General features: G+C 41.1%; 2 protein-coding genes across 2 annotated transcripts; one reads left to right on the top strand and one right to left on the bottom strand.

The window, feature by feature from the left end:
* The first annotated feature begins 1,248 nt into the window (after nucleotides 1–1,248).
* Nucleotides 1,249–11,523, top strand: AK3 (adenylate kinase 3). Its single transcript, XM_010200789.2, has 5 exons — nucleotides 1,249–1,482; nucleotides 5,650–5,769; nucleotides 8,611–8,783; nucleotides 9,936–10,054; nucleotides 11,209–11,523. The coding sequence occupies exons 1-5, from the start codon at nucleotides 1,335–1,337 to the stop codon at nucleotides 11,330–11,332; spliced, it is 684 nt and encodes a 227-aa protein (XP_010199091.1). The 5' UTR covers nucleotides 1,249–1,334; the 3' UTR covers nucleotides 11,333–11,523.
* A 537-nt stretch (nucleotides 11,524–12,060) lies between these two features.
* On the bottom strand, nucleotides 12,061–23,694 carry CDC37L1 (cell division cycle 37 like 1, HSP90 cochaperone). The gene is made up of 7 exons (XM_062017351.1): nucleotides 23,525–23,694; nucleotides 21,873–22,154; nucleotides 19,916–20,006; nucleotides 17,806–17,921; nucleotides 17,397–17,519; nucleotides 15,656–15,811; nucleotides 12,061–14,825 (listed from the first exon to the last, which is right to left on the bottom strand). The coding sequence occupies exons 1-7, from the start codon at nucleotides 23,627–23,629 to the stop codon at nucleotides 14,724–14,726; spliced, it is 975 nt and encodes a 324-aa protein (XP_061873335.1). The 5' UTR covers nucleotides 23,630–23,694; the 3' UTR covers nucleotides 12,061–14,723.
* Nucleotides 23,695–23,938: the final 244 nt, after the last annotated feature.

Raw genomic sequence — 23,938 nt, 5'->3', positions numbered from 1 at the left:
GTCTGCCTGATGACATGCAGTTGGAGCTTATTTGTCAGACACCAGCAAGAGCAGGGCTGCTGGGTTGGGGTGGATGGTCCAGGAGCTGAGCAAAGCAGAAACAGGATCCTCAGCTGACAGCCATAGCCTCATTGTCGCCATCCAAAAAGCAGATTCGTTGCCTTGTGTGCAGTTTGCCGATAATTACACATTCCAGAGAAACATTGATTATTTCAGCTTTGCACAATCCCAGGTGCTCAGTGGTCTCCTACAAATCAAGCACACCTGACAGGATTTTCCTCCTGATATTTTTACCCAAAAAAATGCAGAGTTAGTAATGTTTTCCTGTCCATCCCTTCTACAACAATTGGTTAGTGATTTACATAAAGTATAATATTGCTTGCCCTAGCATTTTACTACTGCACATACTCAGGGGAAAGGTCTTCCTTCACCTGGGCAAGGGTCTTCTTGACCTGGGGGTGTGATTTTTCATTATTATAATGAGAGTAGTTCAGTTGAGGGTACAAGGACATTGACTTTTCTTGCCAAGCTTGGCAAAATACACAAAATATCCTTAAAACATCAAAATTGTTTTCTCTGGCCTCATTATCTCAGAGTGTCCTTGGTTAGAGGATACTAACTATGTACTTTTCTGGTTACAAAACATTAAATGTAACATCTTGCACAGAGCAGGCAGGAGAACTCTTGTACTACAAACCGTAACTAACCCAGAGCGTAATTCTGAGTTAACTCTCAACATCACAGCACCTGAGCAGGACAGCGACAGCAACAGCAAGTGTCCGTGGCCCAGCGATCATCAAGGTGGCAGCCAGGTAAAGAGTGACGTCCCAAGTCCGTCTGTGAAATTGTAAGGATGGAATGAGATGTGGGTGGGAGCAGAGACCGAGAGCTCTGGGTGCAGGCTGGGCCGGGGCCCGAGGGCTCTGAGCATGGTCGTGGTCACAGAAGGCTGTGTGGCGGCTGGTCAGGGACAGTTTGGGCAGCGATACACTCCTCTCTGACGCTTCGCTCTCTAAAATGATATTTCGTTTAAGTTTTGTTCGGTTTGTTTTGGGTTGTTGAGGATTTGTTGTTTTCTCGCCCGGTGCTTTCACGTAAAGGATCTTTCCTTCCTGTCCTAACTGACAGCCAGAAAAGCTGGCACCTCTTTCGCCTGGAAGGACCGGCCTGGGATCCCGTCCCTCCCGCTTTCCCCAGCCCTCCGTCCCCGCCCTTCCCGGGTAAGGCGGCGGCGCCCTGGAGCCGCGCTCCGCCCGGCGCCCGGTGCCGGGCAGCCCCCGCCAGTCCCCAGCCCGCCCCTTGCCGGTAGCAGAAGCAGCCGCAGCAGCAGAAGCATGGTGGTGCGTCCGCTGCTGCGCGCCGTCATCATGGGGCCTCCGGGCTCTGGCAAAGGCACCGTCGCCTCTCGAATTATCAAACATTTCGGGATGAAGCACCTCTCCAGCGGCGATATGCTGAGGGATAACATGCAGAAGAAGACAGGTGGGAACGGGGATAGTTTAAAGCCGGGGGCTGGGAGGGGGGAGGGGAGAAAGCAGCGGGGAGCAGGGAAGGCGGCGGGGACGATCCGCCTGCCCCGGATGGTCCCCGCCGCCTTCCCACCCCCTGCACTCGAGGCTGAGCGTCTTCACTCGGCTCTTCTCGGAGGCCGTAAGCCACCGATGGGCCTGAAGGCCTCAGCCAAGGATCCTCTAAAAGCTGTCACTGGGCATTTTTTAAGCGTCAATGGGGGCATATCTGGGGTTTATCCCGTGTGCCTTGTTTCATAACTCCGTAAATTGTTTCCTCACCTCGGTGCTTTCACAAAGCCCCCAGCATTTTTTGTAGGTTTTTCTGACAGTCGTCCAGCAGAAATATCTTGAAAGGGGAGAAATATTCATGTTTTTTAACAGACAGGATGAGGGGAGGAGTTCTGGGCAGTCAGACTTGCTCAGGTCTAGAAGTAGAGGCACCTAGAATTACCAGCTATTCCAAAATTAAAGGCCCTGTCCCAAACTGGGAGGCATGACTCTAGTGTTGCTTTCCAAAAACAATGTGCAAAATATTCAAACTACTTACCCTGTGCTTCTAAAATTACTATTATCTTACAACAAATTTGTATAGTGCTTAGGTTTCAGCATGGTCTGTATTTGCATATAGAGTTGCTTGTATTAGGTATGGATGTGAGTTACACTTACTGTGTAGCCCTAGCTTGACTTACGACCCTCTGTTGAGATGCCACAACACCTCTCTCTGGTGGATTTTTGTGATGCTGGAAGGTCCCCTCTGATTTTCACATCTGCTTTACTTCACGGTGGGGTTAAAAACCTTATCAGAGTCATTTTGAGGTGCATGTGATGCAGGGAGAGTGTTGTTATTTCTAGCACTTTGGAGCTGCAGAGGACTACATTCACTGTGTCACTGCAGTATTACAGTTAGGTTCTTGGCACTCTTGGTTTTTGGAAGCTTATATGCACACAGGTAGGTGAAAAATTATTGGTATCATGAACTCAGTTGTGATGTGATTTCAACATCTCTTTTCACACATTCTGTTTGCTCTGTAAGAACAATGAATTTGGCATAGTTGACTGACTTCACCACTACAATTGGTATCTACAAGTTAAACATTTGCTAGGAGCAGCACCTGTACAGGCGTATCTTATCACATTGGTGCTTCTTCTGTCTGTAAGGTTGTGCAAGCATAAGTTTTTATTTACAGAGGGTCACAAAACCAAAATTGTTGCTGTTATGAACTTTCAGTGCAAGTTAGAACCAGTGAAAAGGGAAGGCATTCTAGAAGATTGAGGAAGTATATTATTTACTAAACACTTCAGATTTTGTGCTCTTTCAGTGTCTCGGAAGCAACATCAAAGAGCACCAGAATCAAGCTGAAGGGTGGGTGAGAAGAGGAAATTTCAAGTGGAAATACCCCATTGCTTGGTTTGAGGAGGGAGCCATGAAGTAGTGCAAAGAGAAGTGATTTGGCCAAGTGTTCTAGGCAGGTTGAGCACATGAAAGAATGTGAAGGAGACAAAGATGCAAAGTGAAAGTGTATTAGACACGTTAAAACCTTGAATGTGAGGAGAAAAGCCAGTGGAGACTGTGAGAGATTATGAGTTTGCTCTGAATTAGCTAGTGTAGAACTTACAGGAACCTGCTACAGAGTTTTCATTCACTAATTGACCCAAACAAAGTTCTGTTTTAGTTTTATTTATTGACAGTGAGTCACTTATTGCAGATATGTTTCCCAAAGAACTGAGATACAAATTTAGGTAGCAGGAGTAAGTAGTACACTGAGGGTGAGAGAGACTGAGAGGCAGCTTTGAGAGCCTTGACAAGTTGAGTTGAGGAAAAGAGTTAATGAGCTTTTATTATACTAGAAGAGTCCTGCAATTTCTAGTTCTTTGGGAATTTTATTATGCTAAGTTGGGCAGCTGAAACACTTGGAGAATCAAATATAATATGGTGCCATTTTTGGTGTTTGGTGTCTTGTGAAAATGGACTTTGTTGAAAAGTCCTGTTGAACGTGCAAGCATTCTTAGCAATTTGCAGTTATTACCATGTTCTGCTGCTTTGGAGGGTGGAGGGTTTGTGACTGACCACCTCTCTGGTGCTAAGCAACCTGTTGTCTGAATATATATAGAGTTTGTTAGCTGTAATGTGGTTAGGATGTGTCAGTCTTTTGCAAAACCATGGAATGTGGATACCTGTTACCACCTAGACAGGAAACCTGTGTTGGCTGTAATCCCAAAGATTGACATGCCTATAGTGGTTTCAGACCTGAGCTGAAAAGAATGGAACAACAGAAAAGCGATAAACTTCACAAAATCCCACCCTCAACAACAGGAAGTTATTTTTTGTTTGTTTGTTTAAAAAAAGAAGTTATGGTCTGCTATACAGACTTTTTGTCCTAACACATAACTTTGTGTAGTTGTGCCTATTTTTTTTTCTTCTGTAATACTGACTTTATAAATGACCTGAGGTTTGTAGAGAAAGGTAGTGTGTTTCTAGCTCTGTTGTTCTAATAACAGGAGTTTACAACTTGCTATACTCTAAACTTCTCTGGGCCCAAAAGCTCATCTGTCTTTCCTGAGTTTGTTAGTACTATTTTCTGTCAGCCTTGCCTTGAGCATATTCATAGATCGTTGTGAATAGAGCAATGCTGCAGTGTAGATCAGTAACAGCTCCAAGCATCAAGTACACATTAAACTAGATGTAATTTGTTCCCACTCCTAGCCTATTTTTGTGGGGTAAGTAGTTCAAAGTGCACTAGAATAATAAGAGAAGTATGACTGGCTGACCTCGAAGAGGGAAGGTAGGGGAAAAAAATAGACACTTTGTACCCAGACAGACTGTCACTTTCTGTCCAGTTTGTGATGTGCTAGAGGACTCAAGCACAGGAATCTTAACTGTTCTTTCACATTGTGAGGAAAGATCGTTTTCAACATTTCAAGTCTGACCAAGGTGCATAGTACCTATTTCAAAATGGTCTTCAGACTTTCCAAAGCCTGACTATTAGGTGTGAACAATCAATAAGGAGAAATTGCCACTCATTACTTTTTTTTTTGTTTGCAGCAGCAGCTGTTTGCTGAAAGCTATAGTTTGCATTACTTGTAGGCATCTATTGCTTTTCAGTTGCCTTGTCTGAAGAAGAGCCTCTGTGCTATCTATCACATGTTTGAATCCTGCGTCAAGTGATGGGACTGACATTCTTCATTGCTTTCTGCTGAAAGTGGTTATATCTTGTGTTGATACGTCAGCCTGTCCCATTTGCTCTCCTGTTTAGTTTACTGTAACTATATCTGAATTGGCTGCAAGTAAAGGCTTCTGCAGATTCACAGTAAAACCAATCAAGCTGCTATTTTGGGTGACTTACATAACTGAAAAATTGTTTCATAAATGAAGGCCACAGAAACTTTGAGCCTAGGACAGAAGCCAGGCAAACGATTTTTTTTTTTTTCCAGCTGTACCCATGATTTAGCAGCATGCTACTGCCTGTCATGTAGGGGCACAGTGTGATATCCAGGACTGTGATGCATGGACAGCATTTTGTCAAGCCAGTGGGATAAATGACCGGTATTAAAAGTTAGATAGCTCCATGGGAAAATACTAGAGTCTATGTGCTCCCATAAATAGTTTACAACATCTATAAACATCCTCTTGTAAGACTAGTAATCATAAAAATGTGTCTGGCAAGCGTGTGTCACTGCATACTGCTCTCTTGAATACCAAGGCCATTTCTCTTCATAGTGAAATTTAAAGTTAATAGTTAGCTTCTAAACTGAGAAAATAACTTTCTTGACACAAAATCTGAGGGCTGACATGTCAATGAACTTGTATCCTTTCCATTTTTGTTTTTGAAGATTTTTACTTAATGGTCTTTCCTGCTTTTAGTTTTCAGAAACTAGTATTTCAAATACTAGTAAATTATTTGAAGGGCGTGGGGATAGAGGTGTGCTGAATGCCCTGTTGCCATCCATGGAACTACTGACTGATATGTATTTGCATGATCAGATGCTAACTGGATTTCAACAACCATACTGTCTTGACTTGTTTACAACTTTACTATTCTGCAGCATCCTGGTATTTTTTTTTTTTTCAGGCTTGTGGTATTTTTTTCACTTGCTGGAGGTTAGAGATAGTGTAATGTGACACCTCTTACTTTTGCAGAAGTTGGAACCCTTGCCAAGTCCTACATTGATGAAGGGCGGCTTATTCCAGATGACATCATGACACAGCTCATGCTGAATGAGCTTAAACATCTAGCTGAGTACAACTGGTTGCTGGATGGTAAGTTAGCATACTGGCTGTCACTACATATGGAGAGAAAATGGAGGAGTGGAAAGCTTGGAGTACTTTAGTCAGCTGTGGTTAGCTATGCTTCAGTAGACATCCTAGAGTTGTATTAACTGGACGGTATTTGTTGGCAGCTTGTGAAACTTTCAGCAGCTAGTGTGTGCTGGTTTATTTGGTTATTAAAAGCTTTGGGTGCATCCTGCCTTGAGAACAAGGATGTTTAATTCAAGGTGAAAAAGGTAGTTCAACACTCAGTAAAATTTCAAAATTGGCAATCCTGGTAATTCTTATGCTTTATTTCCCCTTTAACATATGCATTGAGAAGTTGTGGTGTTTTTTTTAAAGCATTTTCTTATCAGAGTTATTGGGGAATGGAATACTTGTGAAGAATGGGGCTAAAGAATTACTTAAATAGAGAGGTAGGTATGTGATGCAGCAACAAGGTGCATATGAAAATCAAGTACTACAGCAGTACTGTAGTGTCTAATAACTCACTTATAAAAACAGTGCTCAAGTGCTCTACAAAGTCTGTTTCACTTACTGTTTGGTTCTCTTCTCTGAAGTGAATTGTTCTGCAGCCTAAGCTCATTGCTCCAGCATTCTCGGTAGAGAGAAAATGCATTTGCTGCCGTCTTAATGAACTGAATGGCTCTTGTTACCCCAGCCTGTGGGAGTGCAGTTGGACGCGCAGCACAGAGGTAGTGCCTAGGCTAGCTGTGTGTGGTTTTTGGATTATAGTCACAACCCATCTCAATAGATAAGAAATGATTGGCGTGACATTTTCTTTAGAGGGAGCAAAAAATCCAGAGTCACTTAGTGCTTTATTACAATTGCTTCTAGTACAGTGATCCATTCTGGTGGCTCTAGTCACAGCTAGGTTCCTCCTTAGTGAAGACAAAGGCTTAATTCCCACAGAAAACAGCACAACTGAAACCTAATTAGTAAAGGAAAGCGCTGCAGATGTGTTTTTTTCTTTAGTTCCAGGTCGTGTGTACGCACAGTTCCAGCCTTGTGGATCTGGATGTGTAGCAGTATAGCTGGGCACACTGGCAACTCTTAACAGGAGGATGGTGTGGAGACCGTAAGAGAGTAAATAAATTTCTGCTGCATGTTACCGTGCTGCCTTCTTTAAACTTTTGGAGCAGAAATTTTGTTTGCATCAGCATTTGTAATGAGACTCTGCAAATTACACTAGGGATGGTGCTGGCACAACCAGCTCTGTAGGAACAATACCATTCTATTGAAATATATTAACCAGAAATTGTTTAGTTTGGTAACTGCAACTCAGAACAAACGGCTCAGGTCAGGTAGGGCAAAGTCAATAGAGTTGCTGAGCTATTTGTATGCTCCCTTAGCCAAATACCCATTTGCACTGATTTATGATAGTTTGGTGGCTTCTAAAGAGCCACAGCAGATGTTACAGTCATGTATGTTTGGGTATGATTAGCTTAGATTTATGTGCTATATATAACTGGGGCGATTTGTGTTCCTGGATTCTTCATAATTCGTAACATCTTGTGCATTATTTGTTCTGTATCCAGAAAACACTGTATGAGGTAAATGCTGGTTCAGTTTCACTGAAATGCATCTGTAAAAGCACTTCCAATTAGTAGAGGAAGTCTCTCATTAACTAATTCCCAGAGCAAAATCATTTTCCAGCTGCATAACTAAGATGTGTGTTGGCTGACCAGCTTGTCAATAGTAAGAAAGAACAGCAGTGCTATAGTCCTGGCTCTCCCTCTGCTCTTAACATTTAAACTTCCATGAGATAATGTAAATGTAAGAGAAATAGGATGAGGGCACTTAATGACTGTGATGCAAACCAGGTGCATCAGATTTAATGCACAAGCAACAGCCTGGTCTGAGTTCATCAGCTCATTGCTTTTGTGACTTAGACAAGACACAGCAACCATAACATTTTTTTTCTGCTGTAAGGCTAGTTCCATACTCAGGCAATGAACTCGTGAACCAATGATACAGAGTTTCTTAAGCTTGTACCTATTGTACTTATCTTTATGGAGAAATTTACTTGTATGGCATGACAAAAATTACAAGCTACTGGAGGAGACTGTGGAAGAGCTTGCTGGGTAGAGGTGTTAATCCAGTGACTCTATGCTGCAATAGCATGTTCTGCAGTGGCTTTGACCACTCAAGATCCTGTTGTCAATTTTTCATTTTCAATTCTTTGTGGAGACCCTGGTTTTCATATTCAGTTTCCCCCCTCCACCCTTCTTAAGTTCCGCTAGATTTTCTCTAGCAGTAATGCTTGCCTTTGAAGGTACACAATGGCAGCCATAAAGTCTATGGGGCAAAATGCAGTGTCTTGTAAGTGAAGAGACAGATTCCTGTTCAGCCTGAATGTTCTCACATCATCTCTGAGGATAGTTTGATACACTAGACTTTCCAGCACTCTTTCTAAAGCTACTCTTGTATGTAAAACTAATCCTGGTCTGCCTCTGGTAGTTACATTAGGTTTACTGCATCTGAAAAAAATAGATTTATAATGGCCACCTCTGTCACCAGATTTACACAATGTGGAAATAAAGAGCTGTCACAATCGTTCCTAGGTTGTTCCAGACCTGAGTTAACTGCCTGTGGGTTTTGTTATTTTAAATCAGTATACAATGATTTTATTCAAGATAGTGGTACATAGTACATACGAGTATGGGGGTCTTTCTGAATTTATTTGTTACACTTCCGGTAAGATTATTAACTGAAATGACAAGAGGGTGGGAGGTGTTTAAGAAGTTCCAAGTGCCATGACAGACTGAGAAAAGACTTAGAAAATCTGGTACTCTGCCTTTGGATTTTCATGGACATATTTCCTTTAAAAAGGTTTCCCCAGGACGGTTGCTCAGGCAGAAGCCCTGGATAAAGAATGTCAAGTAGACACTGTGATTGACCTGGATGTGCCATTTGAGACCATACAGTGCCGGCTCACAGCACGCTGGATCCACCCTGCTAGTGGCAGAGTCTACAATCTTGAATTCAGTCCTCCCAAAGTGCAGGTAAGTAATACCTGTTAAATAAATGTTGCATGGCGTTTTGTAATTGCAGTAAAATACTGTTTACATATGCAAGGCCGGAGGCTCAATATTTTATAGGTACAATGAAGGCACTACTATGGCTGCCTGCACAGATGCTAGAAATAAATGTTTGAGTGTTGTATTATGTAAACAAGGGAAGACTGATCACATAAATCCATTTTTAATATGATACAGATGTTCTGGAACAAATTTTCATCACACCTTCATGAACAAGAGAGGTTTAGTGAACACTGAGGGTTATTGATTTTTGGAAATGGACTGCCAGAATGCAAGCTTTTTTGTGGTCTAATTGGATTTGTACATGCAAAATCACTCACATTTCCACTCCAAAATGTCAGACTAAACTTGTCTTAAGAGAAAATAAAAAAAATAATATGTATGAAAGAGCAAAGTCTCTTGTACCTGCAGTGGGTCATATTCTGTTCTTAGCTGTACAATACACCTATGAAGGAGCCAACTCTATGCCACTAACTATCCCTTCAAAGTGGCCAATAGTTTCTTCAGTCATTGCTGGTTCCAAGGCTTAAAAGCTCTGTAATCACTTAAAGCACTTCAGTAAACTGAAGGTGAAATGTGCGGTAAAGGAGGAGCTTTCATAGTTCATATGCTGGGTCCCTACTTTTTGTTTACTGAATCCCAGAAAAACTTCAGTTGGCTTTTATGACACTTTTTGTACAGCTGTTCCTAAATGGTTAACTCTTCCATTTTGTGACTTAAAGGGCTATTAACTGCTTTCCCAATTCCAGTATTGTCAAAGGTCTAATTGGTCTACTGCTTGTTTCCTGTTGTGCAGGAACATATTATCAACAATATTGTTTCCCCTCATATATATTATGAAGGTTTCGTCTACATATTTCTCATATTCTACGAATGTTCCCGAGGACAAATTTGTCAAGTTACTGTGACCTGATGTTCATTGCCAATACTGAGAAAATTATTTTTAACTGATGGAAATTAAATATATTATATTCCAGATAAGATATGGGCAAGTAGCCTTTCTCTTAGTAAGAAGAAATCTACCTCTTAACTGGAAACTGATCCTAATTGAGCTAATGACACAAAACAAACAGAAATAAGAAATACATACTAGTGTTTGCTTTTAACCATGATTAGGGCATTGATGATATTACTGGAGAGCCACTTGTTCAGCGTGATGATGATAAGCCAGAGACCGTTACCAAGAGGCTGCAGGCTTATGATGTACAAACAAAACCTGTTCTAGATTATTACCGGTAAGTATTCAAAGCTATCCTTCCACGTTAGCAAAATCAGCAACAGGTCTTTTCAGTTACAGAGCTACTGCAATAGCAAACTTGCTAAGAAATCAACCCACTAAAATTAGTTTGTTTTTTACTATTGCATGAAACCTCTTCAGGAGGTTTAGCAAAAGAGCCTTTTGCTGCCGCCATATTTGGCTTTCCAAAGAGTGCTATACATTATTGAATACATTACACTACTGTTCTGAGCAACATAGCTCTGGTTAGTCAGGTAACACACACAGCTTTTTTTTTTTTTTTAAAACTAAACAGTATTGTCTCTTCAGAATTTATGAGAAGATGCACTCCTAACAAGGGCAAGGGTTCAAGAAGTGATACACAAACAGGAAAAACTGTTAATGGGGATTCTGAAGAGGCTGTTCAAGGAGCAGGTCTGTGAGAGGCACATCTGTCTCAGAATACTGTCATTTGTATGTTGGAATGGTGACAAATTATTAGTTCTTTTAAGAGCCAAAATGATACACAGAGTTTCTCTTAATGTGAAGCTGCAAACATCACATAGCTAATATATAGATAATGGTAGGTCACCATGTAGAGTTTTGTAGTCTTACCTTGCCTAAGCAAAGAAATCAGACTCTTTGATAACACCTGAATTCTGTCGTTTTGTTATCATTATGCTCTACTAAAACTGCTAAGCAGAGGACTAGAACCTCTACCTTTGGGGTGGTTAATTTTAACAGAGTTTTTATGGATTGACAGCAATTTTTTTTTTTTTTCTGATTTTGGTAGCTTCCCGAAGTGAAAATGCCTCAAAGCATCACAGTAAGACACAGGCCTCAGCTATATTACTACCAAGAACTTACAGATAAAAATAGTTGCTAGAAATGCTTCAGAATAACTCGATAGTGCCAGTTTCATTTGTTTGTTGTGGTGATGCTTGAGGTGTAACTTTACAATACCCGGGTTAGTCACAGTTGTTTGGATGACTGCTGCATAGCTCATGTTATGCAACTGTACTGCTGTTTCTTATTTTTATCCTTCATAGTTTGTGTATTTTCACATTTCTGCCAGAGCAATCTTAAAGTGAGGTGGAGATCTTAGAACAATCAAACAATTTGACTTCTGTAATGTTTTCCTTTTTTTTTTTTTTTTTTTTTTTTTGTCCTTAGGAAAAAGGGGTTATTGAAATCTTTCTCTGGAACAGAAACCAATAAGATCTGGCCACATATCTACGCTTTCCTCCGAACCAAGCTGCCAGATGTGAGCCAGAAAGATGCTACCACTCCCAGGTGAAAATAGGTCTAACTCCTACTCATCTATCCTAGCTCCCACTCCATTACATGAAATGCAGCAATCAAGGATTTCTCTGAGTAGTCTAGAAAGCAGTTGGACTTCATGATCTTAAAGGTCTTTGCCAACCTAAATTATTCTATGATTCTAATAATTAAAGTCTAGTTTTGTCCACAACTTACATTATGATAAAACTTTGTTGCCTGTGGTTCTCACTTCAATGCTTTTTTTAATATTACATATACCTGATTTTGATAATATAGTAAATAACAAAAGCAGCTACTCTTGCATCTCTTACTCAGAAAATATTTATCTTTGCAAGTGTTGACTGGTCAAGGAAACACATCTTGGAATACAGCTTAATTACAAAGCACATTGGTTGATTTACTCATTCATGAAGTGTACTGAGAAGCAACAGGACTTGAAAGCAAGTTGCTTGAACCTGTAATTAGTTGGGGCCAGCCAGAAGCTGGCCATGACCCTCCTTCTGGAAAAAGCCATTTCAGACAAGAACTGGCATACATGTAGGTCGATCTCATGGAACACCATCACTTTCTTTTAGCTTTGCTTGCGCAGATGTTGGATGATTCTGTTGGGCTTAAATTACCCTTAAGATGTGGCTGGATGATTGGCCTTATTACTATGTTTATGTTCTGCCCTTTGAGCAGCTCTTGCAGTCATGAGAAATGGAGCTTCAATGATCTGTAAAACACTTGATAAAGCCACTGTCATTGTGCAGGTATATAAGACTTTATTAGTAAAAAGACAACAGATACTGAGCAGACTTTAATGTAACCTGGTAAGCCTATAGCTAGATGATTTTGACTAAGGAATTTGTATTTTCTACTGTCTTTGAAAAAAAAAAAGTGCTAAATGATACCAATTTCAGGATTTCCAGTTGTGAAATGGTCAACTTTTGTCATATTACTGTAGCAACTGGATGGATTTTCATGAGTTCATACTAACTCATGTCTCTGACCAGCTCTTGGTTCACTACATGAGTTACAAACATCCACACTTTTTAACAGCCCCAGTAATGCTATTTTTCAAAAGTGAACTCTCCTAGCCCTTTCTTTATGCTTAGCAGGTTGATAGTTTCAAGAAGACTCAGCAAAACCTGAGGAACAAACAACTCAATCTAGGGAATGTCTGAAGTAGCTGTGTCCTACTAATACAGGTCCCAAGCTCCAGTTGCAGTGACTGTTTGCAAACAACTACAGAGCTGTGGTGCTGACGTACTTTGGACTACATTTACATGTCTAGTTTTAGCATTATCAAGATGCATTTCTGTCTAAAAAAGATAGTCATTGTAGCATTTTTTTAAGCTTTCCCATTACTATAAATGAAAACTATGGGCAATTGCTATCATGGCAAGCAGGCTTCCTTACATTTTGAAGAAAGCTTCCCAAAAGGCTGACCACTTGTACTATTATCTTCAGAGGTGAGGCTGTAGACTGAGTTTAGAGACATAGCTACTTAAAAAACATGTGGTTAGAAAACAATAGCTACCTCTTTACAATAAGAAATCCTGATGTGCCACTTGTTTCTATTTATATGTTTTGCTTTCAATAAATAGCAGCTGTGCTTTTGTTTCTGCCAGCCTACACAGGTTTCAGTTAGCTGGAAGAGGAAAGGGGAAGGAATCTCCTTATAATTTAGCATTCCCGCACCATCTGATTTTAGCCCCTTAGAAACTTCAATAACTTCCAGTGTACCAACATGTTGCTAGAGCAATATGGTAATACTCCTAGTGGTAGCAATTGAAAGTTACTGTGCTACACTTCCCTTCCTACCCTTGTATATTACATTCAGTTAAAAAAAACCCAACCTCAAGTGTAGAGTTTCCCTTAGTTTCCCTGAATAATTACTTCCTGCCCATAATTAACTAATTATTAAGAAGGAAGCAGGGTTTACTTATCCCCACTGGAGTATCTGTCAAACTTTAAAAAAAAAAAAGTTTACTACTAAAACTGGTAATCCCTAATTCACATCTGGGACAGAGCTGCTGCCTGCTTCTTTATCCTCTGCCAAAAAACTGCTGGAGAACACAAGGCACACAAAAAGCTACTTCTGTTTGTACATTTGTGCTAACACTTAATCGGGTATGTACTGTGGACAGACTTTTCCCCAGCTCTGCTGTAGTCAAAGCTGAAAATTACTGGATGTCAGTACATTTTCTACTTGAGTTAGCAACTGCAGGTAGACTGCATTCATCAAACAGTTGAAATCTACATAACTTCTAGACCTTATATACAATCAAAACAATAAAGGAGCAAGATGCCACTATTTGAGATATGAGCTGTCTTCACTGGAGTCTTCCAACTGCAGCATCTAATTTTATAGATAGAACTGCTGCTGTACCAGTGGCAATCTAGAAAAGCACAGTGGAGTTTTGGATTTCAGAGATTCTGTGAAGGCTATTTGTCTAGAAATACTATTTGGATGTCTAGCTCCACAAACAGAAAGTTTCTAATGATCTTCCACTTTGAGTCATCTATGTCAGAAACTCTAGTTTAGTAGCACATGAAATACGCCTTTCAAATCTCACGTGATGCTTTACCCTGTATAAACTGTGACAAAGCTTTTTGTTTAAATTGTAGTCTTGGCCTAATCCTGGCACCTCAAATTCCACCCCTTTATCAAATAATTCTCCTCACAATGAGACTTGTTTTAAAAAAATTGAAGTTAGCTTTATGAACAAGAAGAAAGTCAGACTCTTAGAAATTATATAACCCAGCAGTCATGTTAAACAAGCATTGCTTACATTTTAGGACAAATCCAAGTTATGTTTAATGAAAGCACAATGTAACATTTAGATCCCCTTAGTAGAGGTAGAAAGACATTGTTTTAATCTAATCCTTTCAGATCTGAAATACTGATACCAGATACTGATTTATTGCTATTAGTGATAACCAGATTTGAGAGTTTATAATGTCAGCAAGGTAGCATGAATAGTTGTGATCTCCCAGTATTCATAGAGTAAAACATGTCTGCATCTGTAGTAAGACAATAGCAGATTCTACAAAGAATCTACTGCTTCTTGTAAACATTATATTTGTGCAGAATTTTTTTTCACACTTTAATTTCTAAAGTCATGAAAGGCAAGGTTAGTAGCAGAAAACACATCCAGTTTCACATTCGGCAATATGAGAACCCTGCTCTTCAAGGACAACCAAAAACCTAGCAGCACGTTTTCAAACAATATTACAAGTTTTTCTGAATTACTCGCCCTTCAAAATCCCTTTTCCCCAGAAACCAAACAACAAAAATCTGACATCAAAAATAAAGTGCAGTACCCAGAAAAAAAAAAAAAGTGTCAAGAAAATAGCCATGTTTGCTTCTTTGGGAAAAAATTAAAAAGAGAAAAGAGTACTTGGCCTCAGTCTTAAGAGTACTATACTGTGTCCATAATTTTGGATTCTTCTTCATCTCTTTGTATCACATAGTTTAAACTGCAGACATCTGTGTTTATGGAACCTTGTAGATCACCTGTGTTCTGCAACAGATGAAAAATAGACAGCTTAATTCTCCACAACTGTATATATGAAGAGAAAGACAGAAACAGATTTTAGATTTAAGTTAGACTCTGTGTTGTCCATCTAAAGATGAGAAAAATTTGCAATAGTAAGGAAATAAGCTCTGAAAAGTTCATCAATTAGCATTATCTCACCGTGTTAAGAGTGCTTTAAATGTGCTGGCATAGCTTGTTTTTATTCTCAATTATTTCTAGCACTTGACTGCACATTTACTTAAAATTCAACTGTTGGATCTTATGCAAGAGGTACGTTAATCAAATTATTTCAGCTAAGTAGTTTCAATTGTGACTCCTTCCCTAATACCTATTTTTTTTTACAATCTTTTAATGTGCTGCTTCATTCTGTAAAGTGGCTATCACTAGTACTTAAGAGAAGACCTCAGAAGTGCCCTCACTTCCCTTTGTCACAACACGGGACTTTCCTTAGGCTTGTTATACCTGAGCAATCCTAGGAATAGGATTAGTCATTTTACATGGGAAGTCAAATTTCATTGCTTGTGGCCAAGACTGTGAATATACTTCTAGCACCTGATCGGTTTTGTGAGGAAGAGTTTATTTTTGGCATTAAAATGTAAGGACACTGAACTAACATGCTTTTCACCATATGCTGAGACTTTCTGAATTCCAGCAAGTAAAAAGAAAGCTCGTTCATGCCTTACGTATGGATAATGTTATATCCCGAGTGCTGGCAGCTCCAGGAATAATCCTCTTTATATGTCAAAGTTACAGTTTCTCATGGCAGGACCTAATCCTACTTTAGTGAAATTAATTTCTGGAAATAATAAACCTACCTGTGAAAAAGATGTCAGCTCTCCTACAAGACCAGGATTGACACTGAGGTCATGTAGTAACATAGTTTGAAAGCCATGTGATTGTGACCAGATTCTCACTCTTGTCTTAAACGCCTCAAGTTCATTTTTAAAAGCCTCAAAATAGCCTCCTCCTGTCTGCAAAGAGAAAAATTAAATATCTGCACTTCAGCCAGATTTACTTTTTGAGTTGTAACCATACACAGTACTGAAAAGAGCCATGCAGTAACGCATATACCCTTTGGGAAATAACTATGAACAAGTCAAGAACAATGTTAGTAAATTTAGGCTGGCAGTTGACCTGCTGAAGAGCAGGTCTGCAGAGAAAGACCTGGGAGTCCTGATTGATAATAAACTCAACATGAGCCAGCAATGTGCCCTCGTGGCCAAGAAGGCCAATGGCATCCTGGGAACCATCAAGAAGAGTGTGGCCAGCAGGTCAAGGGAGGTTCTTCTCCCCCTCCACTCTGCCCTGCTGAGGCCTCATCTGGAGTCCTGTGTCCAGTTCTGGGCTCCTCAGCTCAAGAGGGACAGAGAACTTCTGGAGACAGTTCAGCACAGGGCTACCAAGATAATCAGGGGACTGGAGCATCTTCCTTACGAGGAAAGGCTGTGGGAACTGGGGCTGTTTAGTCTAGAAAAGAGGAGACTGAAGGGGGAATATCTAAATGGTGGGTGTCAGGAGGTTGGGACATCCCTTTTTTTGATGGTATCTAGCAACAGAACAAGGGGTAATGGGATGAAGCTGAAACACAAAAAAAAGTTCCACTTAAATATAAGAAAAAACTATTTCACTGTGAGGGTGAGGGAGCAGTGGCACAGGCTGCCCAGAGGGGTTGTGGAGTCTCCTTCCTTGGAGGTCCTCAAGACCCGCCTGGATGTGTTCCTGTGTGACCTGATCTAGGTGAACCTGCTTCTGCAGAGGGGTTGGACTAGATGATCTCTAAAGGTCCCTTCCAACCCCTGCCATTCTATGATTCTCAATTTAATATGAAATTTCAGGTAGATTTCTTTTTAAGACAATCTAGAGTATTTATATGTAGAAGCAAAGTAATTGATTTAGATAAGGATATTTTAACGTTAAAATAAATCTAATTTTAGCCTTTATTTCAACATAGAAGTCAATCCTCATAGAAGAACATGTGCTTGTTGTACCACTCCGGTCAAAAGTAAAGGACAAGTTGAAACGCACTTTAACAGAACTCCCTTAAGCAATAGTGAGAGTCTTGAATAACTGAATATTGTCTACAGCAAACCACAGTTTTATTCTTCCCAAATTTCCCCTGTATAGTTCTGGATTGCTCTGTTTCAGTAATGAGAAAGGGACACTATTTTGGGCCTCACTGTGAACTGTAGATGAAATTTCAGTTGTGAAAAGTATATAGGTATTGTTAAAACAGGTGTAATTAGCCAGAATAAGTCCTTAAACTGGTCTATGTTTGCTGCTGTTACTGACGTTATTACCGGTCTATAACACCCTTTTTGTCCTCCTGCTGTATCCTGCTTTCACTCTGGGACAAGCAAAAGCCACTAAACTTCAATTTTCAGAACAAGAATTACACCAGAATTGTCTCTCTAGAAAAGAATTGCTTATAAAGCAGCTTCCCATAAGCCTAAGTCAGTCAATAAATTGCCTCTTGAAGTTTGGTAGAAATTCTTCCTAAAACATCAGCCTCTCGTACAGCATCAAGAGTGTCTCCCATCATTAATCAAGTTGACTTACTTTGGCTTTTTGGAAAAAGAGTCGAAAACAGCCTCTTGGATCCACATTGCAGTTTCTGGCAATTTCCATAATAAACTGCATTACAACTGCTTGGTGTGCTACTTGCTCCATCAGAGCTCTTTTCTGGAAAAAAAACCGTTATGATTTAAAGATACCTCCTCTGATTATATTTCTAAAATTCAGCGTAATTTCCTTTTGTTGTAGTTCCTAAATAGCAGAGAACTGCTGCTCACATAAGCAAGGGGATTGATAATTAGCTATAACTAGACATATATGTGACAATGCGCTGGAGTTTGTCTTCAATAAAGAGAGATAGGAAGAACAGTTAAACAGCTAATTAAGGTGGTTGTCTTTTTTGTAGCATAAGTGGGAAATTATATGCTTCCAGACAATTTAAACGTCTTCATACCTGTTCAGCTTCTAGATGAAAACACCACAACATGAGATATCTAGATGTTTCTTCACATACAAGATATGGGTGATCAGACAAAAATCTTTGACTATCATCCCATCTGCTCAGCATACCTAATGAGAGAAACATAGTTAGGATAGTCTAGATGAATGAGTGATTTAATACAGCAAGGAAGTTACTTGCATTTATACCCCAGTATATACATAGCTCTATATATATAGCACCTCTGCAGTTCACTAACCTTAGAATGACAGAATGTATCTAAATTTTGGGCTTTTATTTACGTATCTATTGACCACTGAATGAGCATTACCAGAAGGTACAATCAGACTTTGAAGACACTGAAAGTAAATTTTAACAGACACAATTTCCAATATTTTAATGCATCTCTGACAATGTCGGTATGTTACTGTCTATCAGAACTGATTAAAAATAACAAAGTGGTGTAGGCATCTATTAGCTACATCATCAAATAGTTTAGAAAGTTTATGGCTAGAGAGTTCAGAATCTAGCAATTCTGAGAAATAGTCTCAGTATTCGCAAATAAGAAGGCAAAGAAAATGATGGGTAATCTGTCAAAAATGAAAGTGCTTCTAACACATGAATTGCTAGGTTTTTGGGGAACTCTAATGTAATTACAGGAACAGCTTGATCTCAAAAAGCAAAGCCATCAGTACCGAAAATTTAACTAGGAGACTGAATTGTGATAGCATGAAGTTACCTTCATGTATAGAGCTAAGTTTAAAAACCAGAACTCTATACTCAACTACTTCTTAATACTGTCCTATTACTGACAATAAAGCTATTACTGACAACAGGTACCAGATTTACAGCTTCAACCATTTACCAGCATATAATTGTAACTGGGCTAAAAAGTATACAGTGGTAATTTGGTAACCTAAAGCTAATCTTAATTTTAGCAAACACATGCCTGAAGAGAAGGCAGTGGCTAATATTTATTTTGGCTGTTTTTCAAGAGAGCTATTCTGCTTAATTTCTTTATAGCTTGGAAGTAGAGCAGTATCCAGAAACAGGACTCGTGTGCTATGGCTAGCAAAGTTCACATTGCTTCTCGGCCAAAGCTAGCACAGGACAAGAGTCTTGAAAGAGCATTAATGTGCTGTCCCCTTTTACAACAGACTTAGCTATTTTGAATGAAAGCAAAAGATTTACAACCTTCTGTAACAAAGTTTTCTGTAACAGCTTAATCTGAATTTACACAAAGTAATTTTGCCCAAATCTTAGCTAGGAAGCCACCAATAAAGCCTCTTTTTTTTCCTGCTGAAATGCACAGCACAGGAGATGTCTTCTAACTCTGCTACAATGACACTTGGCAGTTAAGGTATTTGAGAGGAACTGTGCCTATCACTGACTGCTATTTGCATACTCTGATGGTGTTGTGCCTCAATGTGGCACTTTGCAAAGTTTGCTGAGGCTAACAGGACTAGAAACCCTTTCTTTAAAACAGTTTAAGTGGAAGTTTAAGTGAGTAAAAGTGAGTTTGTATTGAAGAATTTAATTTTGCCAACTCAGTCCTGTTCTTGATTGTTCTTGAATTCCAAATATGGCTATAATATACCAAAGTCTGAAACCAGCCTCTTTACTAAGAATGGAAACCACTTTGGAGAACCACCAAAATTTCAGATGACTTCACAAGATCAGTTTTGTGCTTAATTGGAGTTAAGAGTTATGACTGAACTAAAGTGACACCTAGTGGAGAATTAATTCTAAGAAAGGCACAATTCCTCTCAGCAGGCATTTACAGAAATTTCCTTTTAATCAGTCATTACCCTTGTATCTTAACAGCCAACAGAAAAATGTTTATTAAAAGGAGACAACTATGGGCAATCCCATGCACTTTTATACATATAACATACTTCCATGAATGCCCCTGCCTTTTCCCACCGCAGAGCAGAAAAAGCTGCCAGAACTTTAGTTTTGAGGTCTTAAGCTCATGTAAATTTAAAAAAAACCCACAAACTTGAAAGCTGAACAGTCCATAAGCCAGGTCTCTCGTCTTTTAGCACTCATTCTATACAATAAGCAGCAAATCTACACAAATTCTGTAGAAGTTTGAACTGCAAAATGTTGGAAAAAGCACACTCACCAAAGTATCTAATCTTTTGTTCATGTTTTTGCATAAGTGGTTCAGATACATCTTCATCTTCTATTTCTTTTCTTTTTTGATTAATAAAACTCTGAGGAAGAGAAAAGTTGTCCTATCAGAGAAACTCCAGGCATGAGTATTATCTTTTAATATGTTACCATTTAAAAGGCTATGTTCTGACTTTAGAGTCATGTCATATACATGAGGTTTTCCTTAAAAAAATGCATTAATAGACTTTAAAAATGCCCTTGTAGTCTGTACTGACCAAAAAGAACTCTTGGAAGCTTCTGTCCTCACATAAGAACTTACTGATCTGTCAATAATGATAATCACCTACACTGCAGCCTGGATGCATCTAGATCAGTGAAAACTAAGAGATGTGCTGGCTGTTCAAATTGAATTGTGAAATCAAAGCAGAGACTCTACTATAAAAAAAACCACATTTGTGCTAGTTAATCTCTATTACAGTAGTCATTATTAGAGGCAAACCAACAGTTTCACATTGTAAGAATTTGGTGCAGTAGAGGAGGACACTTCATGTGGAAAAACTATTGCGTAGCACATTTGGCAGCACTTGCAATACAAAGAATCGTAGACTGGTCTGGGTTGGAAGAGATACTTAAAGATCATCTAGTTCCACCCCTCCCTACTGCAGACAGGGACATCTTTCACCATATCAGGTTGCCCAAAGCCTCAACCAGCTTGACCTCTATTGCTTCCAAGGAAGATGCATCCACAACTTCTCTGGGCAATCCGTTCCAGTGTTTCACCACCCCCAAAATTTCTTCCTCACCTTCAGTCTAAACCTATTCTAAACCCTTGCCTCTTATCCTATCACTACAGGTTGTGATTAAAAAAAAAAAAAATCCATTTTTTTAATGAGCTTTTTTAGGTACTGGAAGGTTGCAATAAGGTCTAATGGAGCCTTCCCTTCTCCAGGCTAAACAATCCCAACTCTCTCAGCCTGTCTTCATAGAAGAGGTGCTCCGGCCCTTTGATAATCTTTGGGGCCCTTCTCTGGACCTGCTCCAAGAGGCCCACACCCTTCTCACACTGCACTGCAGGTGGTCTCACCAGGTATAATCTCCTCCCTCAACCTGCTGGCCACATGTCTTTTGATGCAGCCCAGGATGCAGTGGGCCTTCTGGGCTGCAAGTGCACCTTGCTGGCTGATGTCCACTACCTAGATAACTCTGCTGGTTTTACCCCAGCCCTTAAGGACCATGCAGGTGCTTGCTTGCTCCGACAAGTTAGGACTCATGTCTTGAGATAAGAACAGCGTAATAATGAAAACAAAACAGAATAATAATAAAATATAATAATAATTGTAATGAAAAGGAATATAACAAAAAGATAGAAAATAAAACCCAAGAAAAGACAAGTGACGTATAATGCAATTGCTCATCACCTACTGACCAATGTCCAAGCAGTGACTGTCCCTCTCTGGCCAGCTGCCCCCGGTATATATATACTAGGCATGACTTTCCATGTTATAGAATAGCCCTTGCACTACTTGGGGTCAGCTGCCCTGGCCATGCTCCCTCTCAGGTTCTTGTGCACCCTCTTGCTGGCACAGTATGAGGAAATGAAAAGTCCTTCACTTACAATACACGCAACTTAGCAACAACTAAAACATCAGTGTGATAGCAACATTATGGTCACATTAAAGAAAAAACACAGCCCTGTATCAGCTTCTAGGAAGAAAATGAATTCTGTCGCAGCAGAAACCAGGGCAATGATCCACACAATTTCTGATCTGTACTTCTGGTAGAGAAATGGCATACAGGTTTGTACTATGAGTAGAGCTTCCTCCCTTTAATGAGGCAAAGTGAGAAAAAATCCCCAACCACTTAACATATACTGTCATTTTGGGCTGTACTGGATGCAGAAGACACTCAAGATTAGTAATAAGTGGAATGAAATAACTTGTTTTCATGCACACTTATATGGGTCATACCTTATTAAATACCTCCTTACTAATGGTATCTGTGTTCCATACGTTCTGTCTTTCCCTCTGGTTTAGTGCTTCTTCTTTTCTTCTCCATTCTTCCTCTCTCTGTCTCAACTCTGCAGCTTCAGTCTTTGCTTGAGCACATTCCTGCTCGTGGGATTCTGAATTATATAGTGCTAAGGTACCAAGCTTTTGCTGGGCTTCTGCTAGATTCCACGTACATTCTACAGAGTGCTTCATGAACTCTCTCTCTTTTTGGCAGGCTAATTCAATCCCTTGGCTGTATGTCTGTGAGGAAAATCAGACGTGCTATTTATAGAGGGAAAATTGATAGTTTACAGTTTGTATAGGAGCATACAGGCCAAAATCTCAAAGACAAAGGACCTTGTGTGAAGCATGGTATTGTACACTTAGATGTTTTAAAAAGAGATTTATAATTCAAAGTGTCTTCAATTTAAGTGCATTTACAAAATCACAGATCATGCATGGCTGTAATAATGTCCAGACTGTAAAAGTCTTTTTGATGCAGCTGAAACCCTTCTGAGTATCTCTGGTCTGCCACGTTGTAACAGCCAAGTGTGAGAATACTCCAAATATATACCTCTAAGAATGTATCCGTTTCGTGATGTCAGATCACAACAGTAAAGTACGTGCTGCTGCCTGCATTCCAATATGGACTAGTACCTAACAGCTGGCCAACATCTTACCTTGAACTGAGAGTGAAAGTGGAATTTAAGTTATGAAGCACCTGAGGCCCAGAGCAAACATATGCTCCTTTTGGTCAGATCTGCCGAGGACACCACTTTCAGCTGGGAGAGACAACGACCTCTGAAGAAACATTGCTTATATTACTTCCAGGTGTGTGATGGGAATTCGCACTTAGTAGCTTAAGAAATGGTCCTCTAAAGCACATGCTATGCCTTCCCACCAAGAGTGAAAAAGAAACATCCATACCCATGTGTTCCTCAGCCTTCCAGTGCCACATGATGAAACGTGTGGTGCTGATAACCTCTGGCAGAGGGATGTCAAGGACAACACAAGTTGTGCGGGATTATTTTAAGGGAACTTTAAAGCAGCTGTGTCAAAGTTCTCGTGCCAACTTTATTTGGGAGTGGCAGCCTTTCTATCTTTGTAATAGCAAGATGGAAATACGACTGGAAAACCAACGTCATGGCAGCTTCTTGCAAGAACACACACAATTCCTGACAATGTGTTTATGTAACGCCAAGCTGACCGAGCCCATAGGGTTACGCACCGCGCAAATACCTGCTTTTTAGACACCAGGATGCTGGGTTAACATCAGCCCAGCTACCTCCACATTAGTGGCCGAAAGTCGAACTGTTATGGGCAGCGGCAGGCGCCGGCCGTCCCCGCCCCCCGCGGCGGCTGCGCCTCTGCTCCCTCCGCGTGCTCCCAGGCGGCGGCGCGGCCTCGGAGAGCAGCGGACGCTTGCGCGCACCTCCGCCCCGACACGCAGCGGGTGACTCATGTCCCCCCGCAGACCTTCTCGGCGCAGCGGTGTCTGGCTGCGCCCGCGGCACCGCTCCGTTCCGCTCCGCGCCGGTCGGGGCCGGGAGCTGCGCCAGCGGGGGCGGGCAGCGGCACCGGGCAGCGGCGCCAGGTGCCGGGGCGGCAGCGGGCAGGGGACACGGATGTACCTGAACTTCCGGCAGGCGCTGGTGGGAGGCGGGAGCCTGCCCCCGCGCCTCGTCTTCCTCCGGCGGAGGGCCGCCGTTCCGCGGGCGCGGGAGCCACAGCGCCATCCCACCGCCGATCGGCGTCCCCGGACCACCGCCGCGCTCGCGCGCCTCGCCGGAAGTGAGGCGGCGCGCCGCTTCCGGCGATGTCAGAGGGCCGGCGCGCTTGCGCCCGCGCCGCCGTCGGGCGGGGCCGCGGTGGCCCCTCGTCCCCGATGGCGGCGGGAGCCCGGCCGCCGGCAGCGCGCGGCGCACAGCGGCCGAGGCGCTCCGACCCGTTGTTGCTAGGACCGCCGCGTGTCGCGCCTCTCCCGCAGCAGGGCGCTGACAGACCGCACGCGTGTCAGCACACGCGCCGTACGTGTTCAAGAGGAA

The sequence above is a fragment of the Colius striatus genome, chromosome Z (genome assembly GCF_028858725.1).
Source record: "Colius striatus isolate bColStr4 chromosome Z, bColStr4.1.hap1, whole genome shotgun sequence".
Classification (NCBI taxonomy): domain Eukaryota; kingdom Metazoa; phylum Chordata; class Aves; order Coliiformes; family Coliidae; genus Colius; species Colius striatus.
The sequence above is the reverse complement of the archived record's forward strand: the minus strand, read 5'-3'. Positions and strand labels throughout refer to the sequence as shown.